Source organism: Orycteropus afer, unplaced genomic scaffold (assembly GCF_000298275.1).
Source record: "Orycteropus afer afer isolate SDZICR_OR568_19922 unplaced genomic scaffold, OryAfe1.0 scaffold00181, whole genome shotgun sequence".
Classification (NCBI taxonomy): Eukaryota; Metazoa; Chordata; class Mammalia; order Tubulidentata; family Orycteropodidae; genus Orycteropus; species Orycteropus afer.
Window position 1 is genome coordinate 3,304,697 of NW_006921768.1, and position 27,746 is coordinate 3,332,442.

At 38.4% G+C, this 27,746-nt stretch overlaps 1 protein-coding gene across 1 annotated transcript in view; it reads left to right on the forward strand.

The window, feature by feature from the left end:
• The first annotated feature begins 272 nt into the window (after positions 1-272).
• Positions 273-27,746, forward strand: part of TRAM1 (translocation associated membrane protein 1) — a 45,816-nt gene continuing 18,342 nt past the window's right edge. Inside the window, exons 1-9 of the mRNA XM_007947346.2 lie at positions 273-395; positions 7,233-7,296; positions 11,497-11,618; positions 11,739-11,855; positions 13,360-13,418; positions 18,310-18,394; positions 26,327-26,397; positions 26,504-26,608; positions 27,395-27,538. Coding sequence (XP_007945537.1) covers positions 273-395; positions 7,233-7,296; positions 11,497-11,618; positions 11,739-11,855; positions 13,360-13,418; positions 18,310-18,394; positions 26,327-26,397; positions 26,504-26,608; positions 27,395-27,538 — 890 coding nt within the window. The remainder of the gene's footprint in view (positions 396-7,232; positions 7,297-11,496; positions 11,619-11,738; positions 11,856-13,359; positions 13,419-18,309; positions 18,395-26,326; positions 26,398-26,503; positions 26,609-27,394; positions 27,539-27,746) is intronic.

Consider the following 27,746-nt stretch of genomic DNA (forward strand, 5'->3'; position numbering starts at 1 on the left):
TAACGCTGTGGGCCCGCAGGGGCGGCCGCGGCACAAGCCAGCACCGCCTCCCTGGTGCGCAGACTCGTTCCTGCCGCGTTTTTTTTTTTTTTTTTTTCCCCCCGGGCGGCTGCGTACTGGCTGTGGGATGGAAAGTGAAGCTTTAGCGGCTGCCGGGAGGCTGTGAGAAGCAGCCAGCTAAGGGAAGGCGGCAGCGGTGGCAGCCTGCCGGTGAGCAACAGAGAAGAGGGGGCCTGGGCGAAGCACCTGCAAGCACGGGCGGCGGCCCCACCATGGCGATCCGTAAGAAGAGCACCAAGAGCCCCCCGGTCTTGAGCCACGAATTCATCCTGCAGAATCACGCGGACATCGTCTCCTGTGTGGCGATGGTCTTCCTGCTGGGGCTCATGTTCGAGGTGAGCCCGCCCCGCGCCCCAGCCTCCCGCCTACTGCCCCCTCCTCGGGCCCAGGCTGCCGGCCCCAGCCCCTCTGCCCGGTGCGGCGGGACACTTGGCCCGGGCCGGAGGAGGCGCCGGCCCCCATCGCCCAGAGGTGCGGGCCGGCCTTGCTCTACCCGGTGCCGGCGGCAGCCCTGCACCCCACTGCCGGGCGGGAGATGCGGAGCCCCAGTGGGCCTCGCCTCTGCAGGAGGGGTGGGGGCCGCTCGTCGCCCCTGGTGCTGACACGCACTCCGCCCCCTCCCGCTGGCCGCGCAGTTCCTGGTTCCCGCGAAGGGTTACGTGGCAGCCGGCAAGGGGCCGGCGGCGGACGGGGGCGGCCCCTCTGCTGCCGAGCTGGCGAGGGTCAGTGGGCGGATTTCAGGAGGTGGCCGCAACTGGCCGTGCTTTGCGTAGGACGGGCGAGAAAAAGTAGAGGCCAGGCCTCTGGGGACTGGAGAGCGCCGGCCAAAGGCCATAAGCCTCAAGGCGACTTGAGGTCCCTTGTAGCACTGAGTTTGGGGTGAACAAGAAACTGACGGGAACGTGCGTGTGCTGCCCTCTTAAAGGGCGGTGGCCGCATGGCACCCGAGTGATGGCCACAGGTCCGACACGCCGAGGACACACCCGATTGTTTTAATAATTGGCGTTTAAAGTCAATTGCATCAGTTGCCCAACTTTTTGCCCTGACGCTTGCATTTTCCTTAAAGAAATAAGATGTGATACATAAATCAAGATTCTGATCAGCAGTACCAAGGAGTCAAGTACCTGTCTTTTTATTTGTTGAAGTATGAGAAGATGGAAATATCTAGTATTTTGATGACTTATTTAACAGCTGTTGAATGTGGATAATAAACTTTGAAAGGTGAACATACAACATCCTAGGTTTTTTTTCTCTTCACTCCTCAATACACACCCCTATTCCTTACCTTCTTTTTTTATTTTTTTCTCTATCATCTATGCCCCATCAGATAAGCTAATTATTGCCCCATCAGATAAGCTAATTATTTTACTTATTTATTGTTTGGGTTCTCTCTCTTTAGAATGTAATCTCAGTGAAGGCAGAGATTCTTTTTTAATTAGTCTGCGTCCAGTGCCTGGATAATGCCTGGAACGTGGTAGGTGCTTAAGAAATATTTGTTGAATGAGTTAAATTAAGAAATCGAAGAAAACAAACGGAACTAAATTACCAATAACCAAAAAAAAAAAAAAAAAAAAGCGATTTTTTTAAAATGGAGCCCATTTGATTTTTTCTAATGTTATGATTAGGTAGTGTTTTAATTTGTTTTTCTTTTCTAATGGGCTTTTCTGGATATATTTAAAATTTCTGATAGTTTTGTGTATGTTTGAAACTACTGCTAAGTGGTTTGGTGCTAGTGAAAGGAGAGGTAGAAAGGAACTAATATATTACAGAGTTTGTCTTTGTTTTAGGCTAGGCTTGTACCATTTACCTGGGTAACCTAAGTCTAAGCCCCAATTTTTCTACTCTATAAAAGGAAATAACCTCACCTGTGGAATTCTCCTCACGTTGTTGCAAGAATCAGACAATATGACGTGTGACAGTTTATAAAGCGTTATTTGAATGAATTACTAAAAATGCAACACTAAACATTTATACTCTCTGCTTCTGAACTTAGTATTTATATATACTTTATGTGCTGATATTGTAAGTAGTACTTCTGTATACAATATAGTCAACAATTTTTGTATTTTGTCATTATCTATCCCACATGGTAAGAATGCCTGATTTTAAAAACATAATTTAAGAATAATAATGCCTTCAAATGCAGTGCTTTTAAATCAATTCAAAAGGGGATATAAAAGTGACATACAGAAAAGGGAAGTTTGTGCAAGTTGTACATTTTTCTTAACATATGTTAAAGTTTTAGGATTTGAAAGCACATTATTTACATATAGAAAAAAGTGACTATATTAGTTTTTCTGTTTTGACTTAAAATAATTGCTGCTGAATCTCAAAATTAACAGAATTACAGTAATTGTGCTAGAATAATAGAGAATTTGTTGTTTTTTCAGTAGGACTGTTAATTAAGCCTTTTGTATAAATGTATTGAGGAAATGTCAGAGGATTGATGGTGACAATGAAAAAGCAAAACAGATACTATATTACATGCCAAAATGAAGAAGCACTATAAGTATAGTGGAAAAGCAGGGATTTTGGAGCTAAAGGGACCTGTGTGCAAGTTAGGGTTCAGCTTGATAACTAGGTGGTCTAGAGCATCTCATTTAACTTCTTAGAATTTCAATTTACAAAAGGGGCTTTGTGAAATGGGGCTCGTTAGGTTACTCTGAGAATTAAATTAACTAATATGTATAATGCCTAATTTAGTGTTTGACCTATAGGAGACAATAAATGGTAGCTACTAATACAGTGCCTAAGGCATTTGACTGCTACCCAGAAGGCTGGGGATTCAAACCCACCAGCCACTCCTTGGAAGGAAGACTGGGCAATATACTCCCATCCATAGAGATACTACCTCAGAAACCCAAGAAGGGGTTGCCGTGAGTTGGATTCAACTCGATGGCAATGAGTTTGGGTTGTTTTTTGTTTTTTTTGGTATTATTCCTTGGAAATGTATCAAAGTAGGAAAACAGAATATGCATTTTTATGTGCAAGAAGGGCCTAACAGCATCTAACGAAATTATATATGGATACTGAAAAAGTTGATAATGAATAAGTTGGTTTTGAGAACATGTATGAGTTTAATAATATTTAGGAAATGCAATGTTAATAAAAGTTATTTGTGAATTTTGAAATCATGATTTTATTACAGTCCACATAGTGCATATCGTGGTCTATAATAGTTTCTTATTTGAGTTAGGAAAATTTGAACAATTGATAAAAGTGAAGATGCTTGGGAGGTTTTTTGCAAGTGAGGATGTAGAAAAAGAGTAAGAAGTTAAGGGTTCCTGAGAGGAATGTTTCCTGTTTTTTGACTTTCCAGATATTCCAAATTCTAGGTTGTTTGTGCTGTGTGAGTTTTGGGGACACTTAAAATTATTACTGTCTTAGAACAGTTTTGGAATCTTGTTGTGTTTTTTTAAGTATGACTTAATACCATTGTAATCTTTCCTTTTCGCTCTTTTTTTTAAGAACTTAATTTTGTATTGGTGGGGAAGTAGAATTTCATATTCAAAAATTGTCTTTACCATTCAGGCATCTAGTCCATATAGTAGTCACACCTTCCACTAACCTCTCTGTATAATAAGAAAAGATTACCAAGCCTCAACTGGTCACCACTTAATTAAAGAAATTTTATGAGATCTGTGATATTGCATACACCATAAAATTAGATAATTCATTACAATTTTGTGGTAACATGTTTAAGGTTTGTCTGAATAATTCTTTTTTTTTTTCTTATAAATGGAGGGCAGTGGTATAAATGTTAAGCCAAACAAACAAAAAAAAGACCAACTCACTGCCATCCAGTTGATTCGACTCATAATGACCCCTCCTTGGGTTTCTGAGGTGGTTACCTCTACAGAAGTAGATTGCCCAGTCTTCCTCCTGAGGAGTGGCTGGTGGGTTTGAACCACCAGTCTTCTGCTTAGCAGTCAAATGCCTTAGGTACTGTGCTACTAGAGCTCCTGGTACTCAGTTAATAACTCAGTTATTTTTACTTTGAGTCCACGTCAGTGCTTCTATAAAAGAAACACCACAAGTGGGGGGTTTTAATGAACATAAGTTTATTTTTTCACTGTTTAAAAAGCTAGAAGTCCAAATTCAGGGCACCAGCTCTAGGTGAATACTCTTTTTGTCAACTCTGGGGCAAACATCCTTGGCTCTTGGAGGTTCTCTCTTTCTCAGTTCCCTGGAGCTCTCCATGTGGTACCAGTCTTTCCTTATTTGTGCTTGCTTGCTTCTGTGCCTAATCTGCTATTTTATATCTTAAAAGTGATTGCAGAAGTCTTGTACTTGGCTTGCATGTTTACTCCAACTTATATATTCACTCACTAACTCAATGCCATCAAGTTGATTCCAACTCATAGCGACTTCCATTGGATTTCCAAGGCTGTGAATCTTGGAAATGGAAGCAGACTGCCTCATCTTTCTTCCGTGGAGCAGCTGATGGGTTTGAACCACCGGCCTTTTGATTAGCAGCCAAATCCCTTAACCACTACACTACCAGAGCTCCTTACATGTTATCTAGTATCTATTCAACAATACTGATTGGTCACCTAAATATGTGTCTGAAACCATCCATGCTAGGCTCTGAGCATACAATGATGAACAGAAGTAGACATGGTCCCAGGTGTTATTAATGGGCAAGAGAGAAATTATTTATATAATTACACCACAGTGTGTGTTTTGATAAAGGGTCAGTGAAAAAAGAGAAAGACCCTCAATGAGATAGATTGACACACGCTGCAGCAGTGGGCTCAAATGTAGCAGTGATCGTGAGGATGGCACAGGACTGGGCGGTGTTTGATTCTGTTGCACATAGGTTTGCTGTGAGTTGGAACTAACTCAGTGGCACCTAACAGCAACAACATGTTTTGAAGAGAAGAGCACATTTCTCCCAGATAATGTAACAAAAGAAATGACCTACATAGTTTTCAGGAATAATGCATATGTTACAGTTTTTGCAAACAGTGAAACCCCCTCACACATTAGTTTCCTATATGCACTGTGCTGCTCATTGTATATATAGGCATATTATATGTGGAAAATTACGGTAGTCTAGGAAGACAGGGTAGGCTTTCTTGAATAGGGGTGATTGAACCATGATCTGAAGGGGAGAGGTTTTCCAGCAGTGTTTTAGATCAAACAGCACATGTACAGACCTGTGGTGGGAAGACCCAAATGGAGCAAGGGAGCAGGAGGAAATATCTGAGATGAGGCTAGTGAAGCCGAAAAGGCAGGAGCAGGCCATAGAGAGTCCTGTGAAAAATAAATAAACAAACTCACTGCCATCGAGTCGATTCTGACTCATAGTGACCCCTGTGGGTTTCCGAGGCGATAAATCTTTACGGAAGTAGATTGCCTCATCTTGTTTCCTCAAAGTGGCTGGTGGGTTTGAACTGCCAACCTTCTGGTGAGCAGTCAAATTCCTTAGGCACTATGCCACTCGACCTCCTGGAGAGTTCTATTGTTGTTGTTGTTGTTATGTGCCGTGGAGTCAGCCCTGACTCATAGTGACCCCTCCTTGGGTTTCCGAGGCAGTATCACTACGGAAGTAGGATTGCCCAACCTTCCTTCCGAGGAGTGGCTGATGGGTTTGAACCGCCAGCCATCTGGTGAGCAGTCAAGTGCCTTAGCCACTATGCTACCAGAGCTCCCGGAGAGTTCTATAGACCACAGTAAAGATTGTTTTTCTTTATTTCTGGAAGAATGGGAATCCAGTGAAGGATTTTAAGCAGGTGGGATGAGAGATGATAAGATGATCAGATTCCTCTGGTTGACTGGCTCTGAGGGGCTTGAGAGAGCACTTGTGGGCAATAACCAGCTATCTTTCTAAGAGACATATGTGAACTTCCCCCTCCTCAAAATTCACCAGTGGTACTAGAATAAAATCTGAACTTCTTGACTTGACAAACAAGGCTCCTTCTAGCACTTGATAATGTTTCTAGACTCTTCTCCCACTTCATGATGAGTGCATTATGCCTAGCCTAGTATTTACTGCTACTTGACTTGCATTTTCTGTTTTCTTCTACCTGTGCTGCTATCTTCTTTCCCTTCTGTGAGCTTAGGGACCTTCTGTTTTCCTGCAAGACACAACTCTTAACACCATCTCTGCATAGACTTTCTAGAACATGCCTCATTCCCCATCCCAGGCAAAAACTTATTTATCTTGAGTACCCCCATTGCATAAGCTATTAGCTTACTGATTTTGTAGTGTTAAATTTTACACCTACTCCTCACTTATCGACTATCTTATTATGGGACATTTCACATTTATGACGATAGTAAAATATCTACTATCTGACTGTTTTGCACATTACCAATGTGCATGTGGTAGTAATGCACACCAAGGTATGTGGCAAGAGTAACATTGACTGTGATGGTTAAGGTTATTTGTCAACTTGAGTGGACCCTGATTCTCAGTGTTTCTGCAGTTATGTAATAATGTAATTTGGCAGTTATGTAATGATGTTATACTCAATTCTATAATCTGATGTGGTTATCCTTCTTTTTCACTTACCTGGTATGTCAATAATTATGTTGATAAGTGGGAAGTGGGTGTATTCATTTACCTGTCTTTCTCCCTTACTGAGCTCCTGGTCATTCAGGATTATATCATTCATCTTTGTTCTTCTTTCTTGCCTATCACAGTGCCTGGTGCCTCTAAATACTGAATAAGCATTCCATTTTTCCATCCTATCCACTTTACTTTTACCCTTAAGTAGTTAAACATTTATTGAGTTAATAACTTGGCCAGATACGTTGGAGATTGATTCATTTTACTCGTATTAACTGTGCTTCTTTTTGTTTTAATTTGCACTTAAAATTTTTCTTTGGTAACAACTCTGTTCATTGTACAGATCTAGAGTAAAGAGTCATGATCTGTCAAATCATTGTTTAATGGAACTGCAGAATGTCTCTGTTGAAATCTTAAAGCTAGGGTGAATTGCAGAACCTCATCTAAACTGCACACACAGTGCCATGGTAAACTATATAAATTCCTAAGATCAACTCCTGGGTGATCAGGAATTCCCATTGTGCCTCTCAGGGTGCAACAGAGCTAGGGTTCCCTAGATTGGATTCGGTGGTAGAACTTTGTCATGATTTGTCCCTGATTATTATTTGGGAAAGGGTCACAAATTGACTTGAACCTTTTTTTTTTTTTTTCTTTTTAGATAACAGCAAAAGCATCTATCATTTTTGTTACTCTTCAGTACAATGTTACCCTCCCTGCAACAGGTAGGTCCTTCTTTTAGAATTTTCTATTAAGTAGAAGAGTTCAGTTAAACAGACATGGAAATTTCCATGAATGTTAGGTTCTGCATTAATCTTCAAGATCTCGTCCATAATTAGACTGAACATTATTTTGATATAGTAATGCGAGAGTTGACATTGTTGGTTGACTTAACCTCGTACCTCATATGAAAAAGTTTTGTGTGTTTAATGGTTACTTATATATTATTCTGAATAAGTTTGAAATGTCATCAAAGAACTTTTTTTCTGTCTTCTCTCCACTCTGATCTTTTCATAAGAAAACAATAAGAACAGATATTTAAAATTCATTTAAAGTGTCGCTGTTCAGTGAAGACTTTTAAAGGCACAATGAGCATGTTTAGTTTTTCTGAGTTAATGTTTTTGACCTGTAATACCAATCCTTTTAAGCCTATTTTATTTTCACATTTTATTGTGTTCAACTTCTGACAGTTATTTTTATTAGTGAAAATGTCAATAAGCTCTAGGAATTAGCCAATAATAGCATCCAAGCTATGTTTTTAGTTTATATTTCAAAAAGCTTTACTCTAAAGTATGCTGAAAATGTATGCTTATGTATGAAAGTCAAGCTGTTATTGAAAGTTGATTGTTGTGAAATACAGTAATATAATTAACTAGCATTGGTGAGGGGAGGGGTATTTGGTTAATAAAATATTAACATGTTCAGCAATAAACCTATCCTGAGGTTCTCAATGTAGGATGTAAGATCAGGTATACAACATTGAATTGTTTTCTTTTGTTCATTTATATAAAATATTTGTAAATATTTTTGTTCATTTATCTAGAATATTTGTAATATTCGTAAATATTTTTGTTTAATGACTTATTCATCCGGTTGCTCAAAGCTACAACATTGTTTTGAAATTTGAATCTGCTGGAGAAGAATAAAGCTCTTTTTCTAAATCATAGCTAAACCCATAAGTTTGAGAACAACAAATGATAAGAGATTCACAAGTATTTGATTAAAATTTGTTTTAAAAAATGACAGCAACTGTAAGTGACTAAGAGAAAATGTGTTTTGGTTACCTCTGCACTACTCTAACAGAAAATACCATAAATGGGATGGCTTCAACAAACAGGAGTTTATTCTTAGAATTTTTGGAGGTTAGAAGTCTGAGTTCTAAGTGCCAAGCTCTAGGGGCTGTGTGAAAGCCCCTGGACCTTGGGCTTTAGCTCTGCCTCTTGCCCCTGGCCCACTGAACTAAGAAGCATCTTTTCACTTAAGCAGCTGGCTGCTGAGGCTGATAAGCCCAAGGTCGACAAATAAAATGGCACAGTCCTGAAGTTACCAAATCACCTGGCCGGCCGTTGATTCAAGTCCATTGAAAGTCCCAAGGTCGGCAGAGCATGGCAGGCTGCTGAACAATGACATGGCTACATGCAGGGTTCAAGCATGCCGTAAGCTAGAGACCATTCCTACAGCTTCTCCTTAAATACAGGAAGCAGACCACATCCCAAAGGCAGCTACTCAGCTGCTTGTGGTAGATCGCACCACAGAGTTGATTGCCAGTCTCATCATGGGCAATAACTACCACCAGCTGCTCAGCCACTCAAACAGGCCCAGTCAAGTTGACACACAACCTTATCTACCACAATGTGTTAGCTGTCACTATTTCTTCTAGATCAAAACCAAATCAGATATAAGTTAAATCAATTTTTTTCCGTCACAATCAAAATGTAGTTTCTAGTTTGAAAGTAGAGGAGGAATAAGCTTTTAATAAAATGGACAAAGGAGTTTTTAATAAAATGGACAAAGGACTTGAATAGACCTTCCACCAAAGAGAACATTCAGATAGCCACCAAACACATGAAAAGATGCTCAGCATCATTAGCCATCAAAGAGATGCAAATTAGAACCACAATGAGATACCATTTTACTCCCACTAGGATGGCTAAAAGAACGTTGGTGGTATAGTGGTTCAAGTGCTTGGCTGGTAACCCAGAGGTCGACAGTTTGAACCCATCAGCTGCTCCATAGGAGAAAGATGTGGCAGTCTGCTTCCATAAAGATTACAGCCATAGAAACCTTACGGGGTAGTTCTGCTCTGTCGTATAGAGTCTCTATGAGTCAAAATCGACTCAATGGCAGTGAGTTTAGTTTTTTAGTTTGGATAGGGTGGCTAATACTGAAAAAATAATAATAAACGTTGGCAAGAATGTGTGGAAATTGGAACTCTTATCCGTTGCTGGTGAGAATGCAAAATGATACAGCTCTTGTGGAAAACAGTGTGGTGGTTTCCTCAAAAACTAAAAATATAACACTACTGTATGACCCAGCAATTCCACAGTTCCATTCCTAGGTATATACCCAAGAGACTCAAAAAGAAACTTGTACACCAATGTTCCTTGCAGCTCTATTCACAATAGTGAAAAGGCTGATGCAGCTTAAATGCTCATTGACAGATGAATGGATAAACAAAATGTAGTACAATACATACAATGGAATACTACTTAGCACGTAGGAGAAATGAGTTGATACATGCTACAATATGAATGGAGTTGGAAGACATGTTGAGTGAAACAAGCCACAAAGGGACAAATGTATGACCTCACTTACATAAAAAGATAAGGAAAGACAAATGAATAGCGGCTAAAGTTTATTAGTGGCTACCAGGGGCAGTAGGGAGGGGAAAAAGGGATGTTAAGGATGATGGAAAAATCACATTAATTAAGGGTAGGATTACATATCTGGTTATTGTAATTGCTGTCAATAAATTGTACAGCTGTAAAATGTGGAACTAGAAGAAGTTGGGAGCTCTGGTGGCATAGTGCCTAAGGCATTTGACTGCTAACCAGAAGGCTGGTGGTTCAAACCCACCAGCCAGTCCTCGGAGGGAAGATTGGGCAATCTACTTCCGTAGCGATACCACCTCAGAAACCCAAGGAGCGGGTCACTAAGAGTCAGATCCAACTCGACGGCCGTGCATTAGAAGAAGTTGTGTGATAGACATGTTTATAACAGCAACAACAAAAGTAGTAGCTCCCAAGGATACTTATGCAGAATCAAAAATTTCATAGAATTTGGAAGTTTAGGGTCACAATATTATGAGATATCCCAGTTGAATGACCTAATAACATGTTTGATGTTTCTGTTCATTGTGTAGTGGTTGGGGACTTTAAAGTTTGCAAGTGGCCATCAAAAAAGCACAGTTGGTCTCTATTCACCTGCAGCGACAGAGGAAGGAGAGTCAGGAATAGGTGGAGGACATGTAGTATATGGTTATTGTCTCCATGAACAATTGCCTTCTCTGCTGTGAGACCAGAACTGAATGGTACCCGGCTACCATTATTGAACATTTTGATCAAAGATTCTCTAGATGAATCCTGATCAAAAGGGGTAAAATACAAAACACGATTATCCATTTTCATAGACACCAGACTTTCCTGAAGCCATGGAGGCTGAATGAACCACTGGAACTATTGTCCTAAGATAATCTTTATACCTTAAACCAAAAACATCCCCTAGTCTTCTTAAAACCAAATAGTAGTTTTGCTTAACTAGTGAGAAATGTCTGCTTTGAACATTATGCTCTTTTACAAACTAAATGGAATCAAATTGACAACAGCAACATGAGAGATTAGATAGGAACCTTAAGGGGCAGTGAATTTATGTTGATGGAGGAGGATCAACTCAGAAAAGGAGGGTGAGAGTGGTTGCACAACTGGAAGAATATAATTAATGTCATTGTCATTACAAGATCCATGTAGAAATTGTTGAACTGAGGGATACTTTGATGTATATATTCTCAGTAACAACAACAAAATAAATAAAAATTAAGAAAAAAATAGTAAGTTTCTAAAGTTCTTGGGAAAGACAGGTAAATGGGCTAATATAACTTTGTTAACCTGATCTGTACCCCTTGGGATAATACTGCTTTGTTAAGGATCTGAGTGTGGCCTCTCCTCCCCTATTGGTCTTTGATGGTTGTAACTAACATGTGTCAAGTCTTTGTAAGTAATTCCTGAAACTTTAAAGTTGTAGGAAGCCTTCTTGATTTCCATTGCCCACTTAGGCTTAAGATGTCTAAGAGCAATGTAGACATCTTACCTGTGTAGAACTTATTTATTAGTCTAATTTATTTTATTTTATTTTTAACTATGTTGTACTTAGTGCTGTTTTTATAATCTTATGTGCATTTTTTTGTGTGTGTCCTTTTTGGCCTTCAGAAGAACAAGCTACAGAGTCAGCGTCCCTTTATTACTATGGTATCAAAGATTTGGCTACAGTTTTCTTCTACATGCTAGTGGCAGTAATTATTCATGCCATAATTCAAGAGTATGTGTTGGATGTAAGTATACAACCTTAGAAATCTATACTTTGAAAACTACTAACTCTTATACTGTGATAGTCATATATTAATGTATTTGATAAAGTATTCTTAATTACTAATGGCTGTTTTTATTTTTAGAAAATTAACAGGCGAATGCACTTCTCCAAAACGAAACACAGCAAGTTTAATGACTCTGGTCAGCTTAGTGCATTCTACCTTTTCTCTTGTATTTGGGGCACATTCATTCTAATCTCTGTGAGTATGTCCTATGATTAAATTTTCATCTCTCGAAGTGTTGTGTTGGATACAGACACAAGATATCATACTTTTAATGCTCTTAAGCAAATCCTAACCTTAAAGCAAGTCCATCTTTTATCTACCTTAGCTTTTTTTGTTGTTGTTGTTGTTTTTTCTTCATCCAAAATTAGGAACTCTGCCAATGATCTAGTATAAATTAAGAGTGTCAGTGATAAATTTCTCTCTCAGTTTTTATACAGCAAAAATTCTAAACTTAAGTTTTAAAAGTTTCAGAAAGCCTTATTCAAAGTCAGTCTGAATATTATTTCTGTGTGTTGTAGTAATTTGCAGATATCTCCATATTAGCAAAATCCTAAGATGTCAGTGGTTAGTTACTAGAGTTACACGTGTTGTACTGTTTTTAGCCATTTTAAAACCAATACAGATGTTTTCCAAACAGCTTAAAATGTTGTATGAATTTTCAGTGAAGGGAATCAATACCTTAAATTATAGCATTCTAAATATGGGGAAGGGAAGGCAATTATCTATTTTATTAGTAGTAATAACAATTGGTAAATTTTTGTGGTATTCCATAGTTTATATAAATAAAATGAATTTTCTAGAGTATATCAATGTTGGAAGTAGACTAAACTCAGCATTTCAGATTTGTAATCTAGTGCTCATTTCATTTTACTCTGCTGCTTTAATTATTTTTTTTATGGATATACTTAAGTTTTAGGGAGCTCTGGTGGCGTAGTGCCTAAGGCACTTGGCTGCTAACCGGAAGGCTGGTGGTTCAAACCCACCAGCCACTCCCCGGAAGGAAGATTGGGCAATCTACTTCTGTAGAGATTCCACCTCGGAAACCCAAGGAGGGGTCACTGTGAGTCAACTTGTCTTGACAGCAGTGAGGTTTTTTTTTTTTTTTTTTAAGTTTTAAAGGTTTTTCTTTCTTCAATATATTTGAGTGGGAAAATTCGAATCTTATTCAAGATAAGTCATGTTAGATTTTTCTTTAACATTTGCATTAATTCTTACTGAATAGATTGATGTAATCTGGATAGCTAAGAAAAAGATGTGGTTAGTTTATGGACATAATTCCATAAAATACGATAGTGTCCTGATCTTCCTCCTGTCAGGTGCTGTATCATCCCTAAAACACTTATCTTATTACTGGAGGAAAAATTCATTTCTCCCATAGCTGTTGTATCTTTGTCGTATACTAGTTCTATGTTTGGTTTAATGTTTGTTTGCATACATGTATTTTTTACTCTGTGAGATTGAAAGATTTTTGAAGGTCAAGAATCATGTCTTGTTTGACTTTGTATCTTTCAACTGATTTTTCAGCTAAAGTAATCAAGTCAAGCTAAATTGAAAATAACTGAAATAACTAAGTAGTGACTTTAGTATACTCTTTGGAACCTAGCATAGAAATTGTAAATGTGACAAGCAAAAATATTGCCTTATTTTTCTAGAAGTTTGCATTATACTCATAGGCTAATATTTATATCCTTTTTCTTAGGAAAACTACATCTCAGACCCAACTATCTTGTGGAGGGCTTATCCTCATAACCTGATGACGTAAGTCATTTTTAGCAGAACTTTCTTGGTTTATGGACCATAGTCACGTCACTTTTAAGCAAATTTAATTTTTTTTCTTCTCTTTAGGACCTCTAGTAAATTCATAAAATAGGTGAAAGTCTATCTTTAGTAGCCCTATTGTTATAAGAAAACTGTTTCTGTGTACTTTTCTCCCATATATAATCTTTTCAATGTTTTTACACTTTCACAAAGTGACTGTACATTGCTGCAAGGAACTCAGTGGTTGCATAAACATTTTTTCAGCATATGAGTACATACTTTAAGCCAAGCTCTAGTACACCTATTTAGGGTTTTTTCTTTTGTTTTGCTTTTTGCTGCTTTAGCCTATCTTTTGCATCCCTCAACCTGTCAGTTTGGATTATAATATTTTATACAGTATATATCATCTTGACTGTCCTATAATTGTTTGATTTATGTAAGTTTTGTATTATACCCATGTCTACAAAGACTGTAAGTGTCTTGATAGTACTAGGAACCATCTGTTGTTTTTATTTTATGTCCTTCATTGTGCTAGGTAGATTGTAGATGATTGTCACCTAGAGAGTACTCAGTAAATATATTGTGATGTGTGAATTAGAGAAAGATGAAGAAATGAAGAAGATAAACCTAACCATGTATATCTTTGCTTTAAGTGTAACTAAAATATCTGCTTTGTTGAGTCATTCTTCAATTTTAAAAAATTATTTATATGTATTGAACTTTTATAAAATAAGGACATAAATATATTTATATGGAACTGTATGTTTTCTCAAGAAAGTATTTTAGATTGTCTTTGTGGGTTTTTTCCCCAAAATAGGGCCTAATTTATGTTTTGATTTATTCTCTTTTCATCTCCCCCCGCCCCCTTTCTGAGTGATTGGCATTGGTAGCCGGGCACCATCCAGTTGTTGTGGTCTCAAGGTCACATGATCTATTCTTTCATTTTATGATTATTTTAAAAGGTGTTTATATAGGGGAATTGGGAAGTGTTTTATTTATTTATTTAAATTGTGATTTGGGTAAAGGTTTTTTTTTTTTTAATTGTGCTTTGGGTGCAAATTTACATACCAAATTTGTTTTACATTCAACAGTTCATGCACATCTGGTTTCCTGGCCCTGATTACCATCCCCAGCCATAAGAAACTCTCCTCCCCATGTTCACCCCTTCCCTGTGCCCCTCTCATCCATGCATTCCTTTCTGTCCATCTTTCCTTCTATGTGAATGCTACCCCTCTGGTGTCATGGCTGCTTGATCCAAGGGGTGCATCTCCATAGAGTAGGTGGGTGCATAGTCCTGGGGTAGGTGTTCTGCATGTAGGTCTTTCTGCTGTTGAGCTGAGAGACAGTCCATGGAAGTGAGTCCAATTCTAGGCTCAAAGGGTAACCCAGGGCCATAGTCTCAGGGGTTCTATCAGTCTCTATCTGACCAGTAATTCTGGTCCTTTTTGTGTTTTTGAATTTTGTTCCACATTTTTATTCCCTCTTTATCCAGGATCTCTAGGTTTGATCCTTTTCCGAGCGGTTGGCATTGGTAGCCGGTCACCATCTAGTTCTTCTGGTCTCGGGTCATGGAGGCTTAGGTCCTCATGGTCCATCTTATCTTTGGACTAATCATTTCCAGATGACTGATTTTCTTCACTCTTCTTTGCTCCAGCCGAGGGGAGACCAATAATTGCATCTTAGATGGATGCTTGAAAGCTTTTAAGACCCCAGTCACTACTCACCACAGTAGGTTGTAGAACAAAATTTTTATGAACTATGTGTGCCAATTTATCATGGTGTCCCCCGAGACTATGGTCCCAAGTCCCCAGGCTTGATGATTCTCTCTCACAAGATGTTTGCTTGTCTCTGCAAAGTTCCTCTCACCTTGTCTTCTGTTGCTTCTGTAATGTATGTGACTAATTTTGTAGCACAAGAGCATATGTAAGATTATCTTCAGCCAAATCTATTCTTGGTCTAGGGTGTATTCCTGTCCGCCTACCCCACCTGCTCTTCTCACCTGTCTATGCATTAATCTGTAGCCTGGTATTTGGTGCTAGTGATACTGCAGTGTTGTGCCTGTGATAGTGTTTGCCTCTGTTGTCTATTTCTTTTGTGTACATTTTGGTGTCTTTTCCTTTCCCCAGTGTCACCATGCTGGTGACATACTCTTTCCTTACCATTCCTCCCCTCACCCAAATCAACATGTGACCCCCAAATAGTTCCAGATTTTCCTTCTCCTTCCCTCCCATCCCTGGTAACCAACAAAGTGAGTGTCCTTCCCTGAATAAACCCTTCCTTGACTTTTTATAGTAATGGGCTTATACAGTATTTGTCCTTCTATGATTGACTTATTTCACTCAGCATAGTGTCATCGAAATTCATCCATGTTGCTAGATAACTTGTGTATTCTTTATTGTTCTTTAATGTTGCATGGTATTCCATTGTGTGACTGTACCATAGTTTGGTTATCCAGTCATCTGTTGATGGACATTTAGATTGTTTCCATCTCTTTGCTGTAGTGAATTGTGCTGCAGTGAGCATGGGTGTGCATATGTCTATTTGTGTTCTGTCTCTCACCTCTTTAGGATATATTCCTAGTAATGGAATTGCTGGATGAAATGGTATCTCAATTCTCAGTCTTCTAAGGAAATGCCATACCATTTTCCAGACCCACTAGCAGTGTATGAAAGTTCCAATCTCTCCACAGACTTGCCAACATTTGTTATTTTCTGTCTTGTTGCTATTATTTCTGGGATGAGATGGTATCTCATTTTTGTTGGGATTGAGCAATCTACTTTAATAGTGATATTACCTCCGAAACCCAAGGAGGGGTCACTGTGAGTCAGGTCCAACTCCAAGGCACATAACAACAACAACAACGTGTAATGATTGTGAGCATTTCCTAATGTGTTTGTTGGGTGCCAGTATATCCTCTTTAGTCAAGTGTCTGTTCATTTCTTTTGCCCATTTTTAATTTTTTTTTTTTTTTTTTTTTGTCTTTTTGGTGTTGAGGTGTTGAAGTTTTCTATAAATTTTGGAGATGAGTCCCTTGTCAGATATGTCATAGCCAAATATTTTTTCCCAATCTGTAGGTTCTCTTTTACCCTTTAGAAGAAGTCTTTAGATGCACATAAGAATTTAATTTTTTTTAAATCTCAGTCATCTAGTTTGTCTTCCATTGCCTGTGCATTTTGGGTTATGCTTGGTAGTCTATTTATGCCATAAATTAGGGCCCCTAGACTTGCCCCTATTTTATCTTTGATTTGGGTAAAAGTTAACAAAACAAATTCATGTTCCGCTCAACAGTTTATACACATTGTTTCATGATCCCCACAGTGCAACAGTGCTCTTTCCACTTCCTCCCTGTGATTACCCCTTCCCTATGTCCTTCTGTCCTATGCATTCCTGGCCTCTGAACTTTCTCCCTTACAAATGCTTTCCTTCTGATTTCCCACGGTTGATTATTGTAAGGAATGTACCTACCTGCTATAATTATTCACCTCATAGGCCTGTCTTTCATTAAGCTAGACGTTAAGGCACAGGAGTAAGTTCAGTTCCAGGCCCAAAGGGTGACTAGGTGCCATGTTTCAGGGGTTTCACCAGTTTGTATCAGACCAATAAGCTTGGTCTATTTTATGATTTTGAGTTTTGTTCCACATTTTTCTCCCACTCTCTCCAGGATCTCTAATTTTGATCCCTTTCCAAGTGGTTGACAGTGGTACCCAGGCACTCTTAGTTCTTCTGGTCTCAGGGTCATGTATAGGCTAAGGTTCGCCTATTTCACTAGTCCCTTGGACTATTTCCATGTGTCTGACTTTCTTCACTCTAGTTTGCTCCAGACAGGGAGCAATAGTTGCACCTTAGATGGCTGCTCGTAGGCTTTTAATGAACTTTTCGCTACTCACCAAAGTGGGATATGGAACAATGTTTTTCTGTAGTATGTTATGCCGATTGAACTTGATGTCCACCATGACCATAAGCCTGAGCCCACGGGCCCAGTGACTCCCTTAAGGTGTTTGGCTGCCCCTAAGAAGTTATCATAACTTTGTCTCCTGTTTGCTCTGTTACGTATATGGACATTTTGATAGTACATACAAATATATTATAGAAATATCATCTGCCAAATCTTTTATGGTCGTGGGTATATTCCCGTTCACCTACGGGGCTTTGTGTTATCTGTATTTAACTTTTAGAACAGAAGGAGACAGGAGATAGAGAGAAAGCAGAAGGGCTAGAGGGTCATAATGTGAAGAGGAGAAAGGTCTTCTCTAGATTCTAGACTGATTAGGGTCTATCTCCTGGGACTCCTCTGTGCCTGTTCCCCTCACGTTACTTCTGGCTCTGCTTCCATTTGTTTGGGGCTCTCTCCATGTTCCAACCAGGGAGAGTTGTCATGTTTCCCTCAGGAAGAAGTCAAAGGAATGTTTGAAATTTGGACTGTTCCAGTTTTGGGTGGTAGTAACTCTGTGAGCCTTCACTTTTGTTTCAGTCTTTTTGCCCTTCCCCTTTCCCTTTTCATGAAACCTATTAGATCTGTGATTTGATTTCCTCAGAATCATGTTCCTTAGGCTTTCAGTAGCTAATGTGACATGCTAATCAGTATTAATTAATTAACTAATAGAAAAGATCTCTAGTTCCTCCCATATAGTTTGCATGTTAGCAAAAGCCTTCTGCAGATAATGTTCTCACTTCCGTTGTTTAAGTCAAGAGAGTTGATGATGGTAGGAGAAAGAGGAAAGCAGCTGTTGCAGAGCTGTTTAAAGATATACAAAGTACTATAAAAGGACTTGAGATTATAACACAAAGGTATCTACTTTGTATGTCCTAATCTTGCTAGTGTTTGTTTACTTTTTTTTTTTTTTAAATAATATCATTTAAAAGATATTTCTCACTTTCTTGTGTTGTACAGATTTCAAATGAAGTTTTTCTACATATCACAGTTGGCTTACTGGTTTCATGCTTTTCCAGAACTCTACTTCCAGAAAACCAAAAAAGTAAGCTGGGATCATATAGTTTTAAAAATTATTTTGCTTAATTTTTTTTTTTTATTAAAAATCATTCTGAATTAAGTATTCCCTCACATCTCTGTCATCCTTGTTTCCTTCTCAACATTCCTCCACTTCCCCTCTTTCCATGAAGACTTAAATCTTTGAGTATTTCACAGAAAAAACCTTGAATCACTATTTTAACTTAAAGGAGGATCTTCTACATTTGATGTGCTAATGGCTCTTTTTAAAATATAACTTGAAATCAATTTTTTCATGAAAAATTGTTCTCATATTGTTATTATTTGTAGCAGTGCATTTCACAAGCGAGACAGGACAGATTTATTGGATTCCTCTAAACTAACAGTTCTATGTGTAAGCCCTAAGGAAAATTCAGTATTGGGAAAAAAAAGTAAACCATAGTTAAGTATTCACAGTGAACAGCATTTCCTGAATTGAGGAGAGCCGCACGTAGGAAAGATAATTTGTTTATTTGAACCGATAGTTGAGTCTGGAGGACTGCAATGTCTTCCTTTTGAGTTTAACCCCCAGTGCCTCTGAAGTCACACTTTCATGATATCACAAAGGTCCACTTTATTTCCTTGATTTAACTCTTTCACTTCTAAAACTATACTATCTCCTTGTTGCTTCCCACTAAGATACAACTGCAGACCTGAAGGGCTTCTGCCATCTGTGCTACTCTTCCCTGGCCTTTGCTTTCTTGCTCTCTCCATATACTACATCACATTGATAGTCCCTTATTTTATGAACTCAGCGCATCAGTTCTTTTCCTGGAGTACTTTCCCTCCTGGATAAATTAATCAAGTACTTTTATTCCCCTTTCTCTGGAGGTTGTTAAAAAAAAAAAAAAAAAATCTATGTATGTTTATGGTTTTCCATATTTAAAAAGCTTTTTTGAAAATCCCCTTACTTGGAAGGTCTTTCCAAGTAGAAGTGTGACAACCTGCTGGTGACCACTTTATCTTTGCCTTCCCAAATGCTTGTTTCTATATATACTGTAAATAATTAATTTATGGGTATTGGCACTTGATTTGCTATGGTTTTGTGTCTGTTTTATGTGTCATAGGTCTGTCATCATTGATACTATATACTAGCATTAGGTTTCACTGCTATTCATAAGGTTTTCACTGGCCAGTTCTTTGAGAAGTGGATGGCCCCTTCTTTCTTCTGTGTCTGTCTTAGTCTGGAAGCTCCACTGAAACCTGTCCACTGTAGGTGACCCTGCTGGTATTTGAAACACCGGTGGCACAGCCTGCAGCCTCACAGCAGCACACAAGCCACCAAGTGTGACAGACTGACATGTCGTATTGCACTAGGCAAATCTGCTGCAAAAGACCTCTTTAAAGTGCTGAAGAGCAGAGATGTCTCTCTGAAGACTAAGATTGTACCTAACCCAAGCCATGGTGTCCTCAGTCACCTCATATGCATGTAAAAGGTGGACAATGAATAAGGAAGACCGAAGAAGAGTTGATGCATTTGGGTTTTGGTGTTGGTGAAGAAAACTGAAAGTACCATGGTCTGCCAGAAGAATGAACAAATCTGTCCCGAAAAAAGTGCAGCCAGAATGCTCCTTGGAAGTGAGAATGCCAGACTTCATTTCATTTACTATGGCCGTGTTGTCAGAAGGGACCATTCCCTTGAGAAGGATATCATGTTTGGTAAAGTGGAGGGTCAGTGAACAAAGAGAAGACTCTCAGTGAGTTGGATTGGCCCAGTGACTGTGACTTTGGGCTCAAGCATAACAAGGACCGTGAGGATGGTGCAGGAGTGAGCAGTGCTTCATTCGGTTGTACATAGGGTCGCTATGAGTCAGTCAGCTTGATGGCACCTAACAACTAGCATTGGGTAGCAGTACCAAATTAGAGGTCATGTACTTTTTATGTTAACTTCTTTTTTAAACTAGAATGTTTTCCAGTTAAGTTGACGGTAAGGATTTGAACGAAGATCCTCTGTTCTGATTACCTAGTGCCACGCTAACAGGAATATACCACAAATGGGATGGCCTTAACAAACAGGAGTTTATTCTTATGATTTAGAGGCTTTAAGTCCAAGTTCAAAGTGCCAGGCTCTAGGGGTTGGGTGAAAGCCCCTCAACCTTGGGGTTCAGCTCTACCTCCTGCTCCCAGCCCACTGGAGCTAGAGGCCTTTCTTCACTCAGACAGCTGCTGGCTGCTGAGGCTCAGAAGACCCAAGGTTGACAAGTAAAAAGGCACAGTCCCGATGTTACCAAACCACACGGCAGGCCATTAACTTAAGTCCATTTTAAGTCCCAAGGTCAGGGGAGCATAGCAGGCTGCTGAGCAATAACACAGCTACATGCAGGGTCCAAGCATGCCACAAGCTAGAGACCATTCCCAGGGCTTCTCCTTATATACAGGAAGCAGACTACATCCCAAAGGCAGCTACTCAGCTGCTTGTGGTAGATCCCACCATGGAGTTGATTGCCAGTCTCATCATGGGGAATAACTACCACCACCGCCCAACCAACCAAACAGGCCCAGCCAAGTTGACACACAAACCGAACTACCACATCCTCTTATATTTTTAAACCTTTGACTTAGAATTATCTTAAGATCAGATCGAATTATTAGGACCACAATTTCTAGAACTAGTACCAGTTGCCTTCAGATTGACTCCAACCCCAGGTGTATTATAGTAGAACACCATAGGATTTTGGTGCCTCTGGTTGGACTCAAACCTCCAGCCTTTCAGTCAGTAAGCAAGTGTGTTAACCATTTATTTACATCACCCAGGGACTCCTACAATTGAGTACTCCTCCTATATTTAGTAAGAACAAAATGTGAACCATAGATATCCTAGAGCTGCATTGTCCAAAACAATGGCCATTAGTCTCATGTTACCATTTAAGTTTAAATTAAAATTAGTAACAACAAAAGTTTCACTTTTCAAGACACATTTAAACTGTTCGTGAACCATGTATGGTTAGTGACTATCATTTTGGACAGTGCAGATATAAAACATTATCACCGCAGAAAGTTCAATAGACTGCCTAACTGAGAATATCATAGTCTCTTACTATGTTAGTTATTAGCTGCCATTGAGTTGACCCCTGATTCATGATGACACCACACATAGTAAGATTGAATCCTTGTGATCCAGAGGGTTTTCACTGGGTAATTTTTCAGAAATAGATCATCAGATCTTTCTTCCTGGTCCCTCTTAGTCTAGAATCTTTGCTGAAACCTGTTCAGTAACATAGCAACATACAGACTTTCACTGACAGGTAGTGTCTGTACGTGTTGTGGTACATTGTCTGGGAATAGAACCCAGATCTCTCATTTGGAAGGCAAGAATTCTACCACTGAACCACCACTGCCCCCTGATGTATTACTGTCATGATACAAATATTTAAAGCTTTCTTTAGGTATTTGTATACCCATGGATATAATTCCCATAATATCTCGTTTCATTATTAATCTATACATCTCTATCTTGCTCATTGACTATAGTAAAGAGGACAAAGTAATTGTTCATTTTCATTGCCGAAGCTCTTTAGCAGTTCCTGCCAGATGGCATTTCTCCAGAAACACAGTCTGATTTTTATGGAATAATCTGCATAACTTAGAACTTAAATGAAACTATTTTTAACACCTACATATGACAGTTGAAAGTAACTGTTACAAGTAATTAACATAATTTGAAAGTAACAGCTGCATATGTGTTAAACAGTTACTTAAAATTTACCCTATGAAAATTATTTTTGGAAGAATTTTTTTGTAAGAAACTAGTACAGTGATTGTTTTAAACAAATCCTCCGGATAGCTGAACAAAGGAATGCTGTTAGCAGTTCAAGAAGTGTGCTGCTCTTAACAACAACAAAGGAAATGAAATTTGAAGAAAAGAGAAAAGGAAATGTGCTGGTCATAACAGGTTCTTTGAGGAGAAAATTTTAAATTACACATCCGTTGTATGTTTCAATATAAACAGTCTTCCATTTTGTCCTTAAGATTCAAAATACTACTCCTTAACCAATTTGAATGTACAAGTTATTAGGATGAATGAAACATTTTATTTCACCATATATATTTGGTTTAGTTATACATACATATATTTGCATAGCATTTGCAATACAAGTTTTCCCTGTGTCTGAAAGTAAAGTATTCCTGTGAAACCTTACATAAGCCAAAATGGCAAAGAAGCTGTTACCATTAATTTATCTGGGGAAAAGTTTTGTACATTCTCAGACCCAAAAAATAACCTGCCAGATCTTACCAAGAAACACATAAAACCTAAAATATCATTAACATACAGTGTTCACAGATAGAGTTTAAAGTATGTGGCTTGATACTGAGAAGCTGAATGTAGTTTTGGGGAAGAAGCTTGGCAAAGCCACTTCTCTGCTCAAGGTGCTAGTTGCCTCTTTAATGGCTTACTGCGAAACAAACACTGAACACTAGTTTGCTTTTTGCCTTTTTTCAAAATGAAAATCTTCAGATTTCAGTTTTCTTTTGGTTAACAAAAACAGGTACTAGTGTATGACTTCTGTAAAAATGAACTAGTATAAAGTAAACCATAGATAAAGTACTTAGGAATAAATCTAACCAGAGGCACAAAAGACATACAAAGTAAACTACAAAACACTATTACAGGGAGCCAAGAGACCTACATAAGTGGAAGATTATACTATGCTCATGGATAGGAAGACTTAACATGAAAATGTCAATACTACCCAAAGCGATCAATAGATATAACACAATCCTGATCAGTAATCCATCATCTTCCTTTAAAGAGATGGAAAAAATAATCACTAACTTTATGTGTAAAGGAAAGAGACCCCAGGTTAGTAAAGCTCTACTGAAAAAGAACAAAGTAGGAAGCCTTCATACGCCCCAATCTTAAAACCTACTATACAGCCACAGAAGTTAAAACAACCTGGGCCTGGTACAGTGACAGACTTACAGAACAATGGAACATAATTGAGAACCCAGAAGTAAATCCATCTACCTTTGGACAGCTGGTCCCTGACAAGGGGCCAAACTCATTGAATGGGGAAGAGATACTTATCTTTAATAAATGGTGCTGGCAGAATTGGATATCCATTTGCAGAAAAATGAAACAGGACCTATATCTCACACCATATATAAAAACTAAAAATGGATCAAAAACCTAAATGTAAAACCTAAAACTATACTGACCATCAAATTAAAAATAGGGACAAACTTAGGAGCCCTAATATAAGGCATAAATACATATCAAACGTAATTAAAATGCACAAACACCAGAAGACAAAAGAGATGACTGGGACCTCCAAAACTTAGACACTTGTGCACATCAGGAGTTCACCCGAAAAGTAAAAGAGAACCTACAGACTGGGAAAAGGTTTTTGGCAACGACATATTGGACAAGGGACTAATAATCTCTAAAATATGTAGAAAACTTCAACAACAAAAAGACAAATAATCCAGTTTAAAAAATAGGTAGAGGACATGAACAGAAACTTCACTAAAGATAGGCAGCCAACAGACACATGAAGAAATGTATTCATTAACTGTTAGAGAGATGTAAATCAAAATAATGACATATCTCTTACCCCAGGGGTAATAGCAGAGTTAAAAAAAAAAAAACCAGAAAATTATAAATGCTGGCAAGGATGTGGAGAGACTGGAACCCTCATACACTGCTGGTGAGACTGTAAAGTGGTACAATCTCTGTGGAAAATGGTATGGCACTCGCTTTAAAAGCAGGAAATAGAAATACCATTATGATACATTCCCACTACTAGGTATTTATGTATATCTTAGAGAAATATGAGCCATGATGTTAACAGATATGTACACACCCATGTTCATTATAGCACTGTTCACAATGGCAAAAATATGAAAACAACCTAAATGCCCATCAGCAGAGGAATGGATCAACGAACTATGGTACATACACACAATGGAATACAACACAATGTTAAAGAACAATGATGAATCTATGAACCATCTCATAGCACAGATGAACTTAAAGAACATTATGTTGTGAAATTAGTCAATCACAAAGGACAGATATTATATGAAACCACTATTGTTAAAAGTCAAGAAAAAAGTTTCACAAAAAAAGAAATAGCCTTTAATGGTTACCAGAGTTGGGTGGAGAAGGGAAGTTAAACCACTAAGTAGAGGGTAAATACACATTAATGTGGATGAAAGAAAAAAAAAAAAAAAAACCTTGGCAATTCTTAGGAAAAATGAAACTGTCTTAAGAAACCAAAATAGCATTCTCTTAGCCACTTCTTTATTCACGTAGATTCTAGATCCTAGAGCAGTGATCACCTACCAGCAGATGAGGCATACTAACTTCCTAACCTAAATCTGTATTGTAGCCAGTGGACTGATCTCATGAACTCCCTGTAAGAAGGCCAAACCTCTTCTCTCCCATTCTCCACACTCCATGTAAACATGTGTACCCCAGAGAACATGGAGCTGTGTTTAAGTCTTTGGTTTTGGCCTAAGGCATGTAGGTGTCATGCCATTGGAACTAACCTGTAGGGACTGGAAGGTGAACGGGAGTTAGCCAAGGACAAGGATACTTAGTATAAAAGCAGCATTTTCTCAATAAAATCTAGATAAAATAGCTTACTTTAAAAATCATGCTACAAGAGAGGAAGAACAATGTGGAACAAAACTCAAAATCATTTGGAGGCAAAAAAAAAAAAAAGAAGGTGGGGACCAGGTTTGCTGGTCCAATAGAGCCTGGTGGAACCACTGAGACTATGGCCCCTAGCTGCCCTGCAGGTCTGGAATTGAAGCCACACCTGTGGTTTCCAGCCAAACAAAGTACAGGCATGTGAATTAAACATTTACCTCAAGTAGACACATGCCCTGGAGAGAACAATCATGGGAGAAGGAAGGGCTGCTTATGCACAGGGAGACAGCTCAGGGTGCAGAAGAGTATGGAGGGATGGACACTGGCAAGAGGTAACTATGGGGAGGAAGTGGGAGGGGAGCTGTTGCATTGTAAATTTTGGTCAATGACATGAGACAAATATTATGTGAACTGCTGTATGAAAAGTGAATTTACTCTGTAAATCTTCACCCAAATCAAAATAAAATTTAAAAAAAAAAAAAATCATGCTACAAATTAGAAAAGAAAAAAAAATTGGTTAGCTGCAGAGCACTTTACCATTATGCCAGCAGGACTCCTTTGAATAGCACTAACTAGGCTTATAAAGAAAATTGCCAAAATCAGGGAGAGTAGGGTGAGGTGTTTATTTCATTTATCAACATGTATTGATTGAACTCATCTAAGTCGGTGTATTTCAGACATTTTTCACTGCAAGTCAGGAATATAAAAAATAGATTTTACATTCAAATCATGAGTGTTAAAGAGGCCTAGTGTCACAGTTTTTAAAGCACTCATCAGCAAACCAAAAGGTCAGTAGTTTGAACCAACCAGCTGTTTCAGGGGAGAAGGATGTGACCGTCACCTTCCATAAAGTTTACAGATTTGGAAACCCTGTAGGCAGTTCTACCCTCTACTGTAGGATTGCTTGTTGTAAGTTAGAGTCGACTCGATGGCAGTGGGTTTTTTGGTTTTTGTGCTATTTTCATGTTTTAAAAGATGGTGCTGTGACCCCTAAATTGATTTCACAACGCACTAACAGGTCTTGTCTTGCAATTTTAAAAAACACTTTGTAATATTTATTATAATAAGAATTGTACATCTTAGTACCAAAAGGGATTTTGAGTTCATCTGGTTCAACCAAACCCCCTAAGTATTCTTCATATTTTACTGAGGAGATGGCTGAAGTAAGGAGAAGGTAAGTCTCTGGCTCACACCATGTAGCTAATAGATCACAAAAGGTTTTCTGCTTCTGTCATTGCATATTTATCACTGCCATACTGCTCTTCAAGAGAAATAGTTGGTTTTATTTCGGCATGTTTTAATCTATAATGCGTTTTTCTGTCTTAACAGGAAGATATTCCTCGTCAGCTTGTCTACATTGGTCTTTACCTCTTTCACATTGCAGGAGCTTATCTTCTGAAGTGAGTTGGGACTTTTCTTGGCTATATATATGGACTGGGCAGGTAGTAAGCTAATCTGTTTTAATTGATAATTAATCTTTCCATTTAAAATTTGTCTTTTTAACAGCTTGAATCATCTAGGACTTGTTCTTTTGGTGCTGCATTATTTTGTTGAATTTCTTTTCCACATTTCCCGCCTGTTTTATTTTAGTGATGAAAAGTATCAGAAAGGGTAAGTTATTTAACCATTTTATTTCTTGTGTAGCAGATACTTGAAGTTGTTGCCTAGGTTGCTAAAGTCCTTGAGGTAGAGACTTATGTTACTTTAGAATCTTTAAATAAAATGAAGCTATTCAGCAATTTAGAGTTGCTATATTACTCTCTAAAATGGAGACTGAATTGGAACTTGACAATTTTGAACATTTTGGGGGGTTTACTTTTATAACCTCTCCTACCTTGTTTATTGCATGTTTCTTTTGCAGACGGAGTAATAGAGAAATGAACTTTTAGAAGAAAATTTAGTGATAGACTACCTAGCCTTAGTATAAAGATTACTGAAATATTTTTGATGGCAAAATTGGACTCAGAACAGAATTGGAGAACTAAGACTTGTAAGGAGTATAAGGCCTTAAGAAAAGACAAGCAAAAGAGAAACCAGGACCCTGAGATGGAAACTGGATGTCGTATTCTTTACAACAGGGTTTTCTTTTTGTTTTGTGCAGCAGTTTTTTAAAAAAATTCTATCTGCCAGTAGTTCTGAGGAACTTTAAATAGAATGAAACAGATTTCTTTACTAGACTCCTTAGAACTTTAAATGTGTGTTACTGTCTCCAAGAATGTGATTAACTATGTACCATTTATCAAACATTTGAGTATAGAATTCTTTTTTTTTTTTTTTTAAGAACAATAGGAAATACTATTTTAGTATGCATTTACTTAATAAGAATATAATTCCTGCTAGAATCTTTTCTTGTCTTTGTGATTTTATGAATTTTGACTTGAGACATTTTTCTTACAGATTTTCTCTCTGGGCAGTGCTGTTTGTTTTGGGAAGACTACTGACTTTAATCCTTTCAGTACTCACTGTTGGCTTTGGCCTTGCGAGAGCAGAGAATCAGAAGCTTGATTTCAGCACTGGAAACTTTAATGTATTGGGTGTTAGGTACAGTCGATTTAATGCTTTTTTTCACTGCTATATAATACAGGTGTGCATCGCTTAATGTCCTTTGAACAGTGTTCAGCCGCCTATACTTCTGTGCTCTCTTTTTGTTTGTTATTTCCCCCTAATAGTTTTAAAGACCCCAGATCCCCAGAGTGAATGAACAGTGGGCCTCCAGGGCACATCCATTCCTGGTAGCACCTCTTCCTCT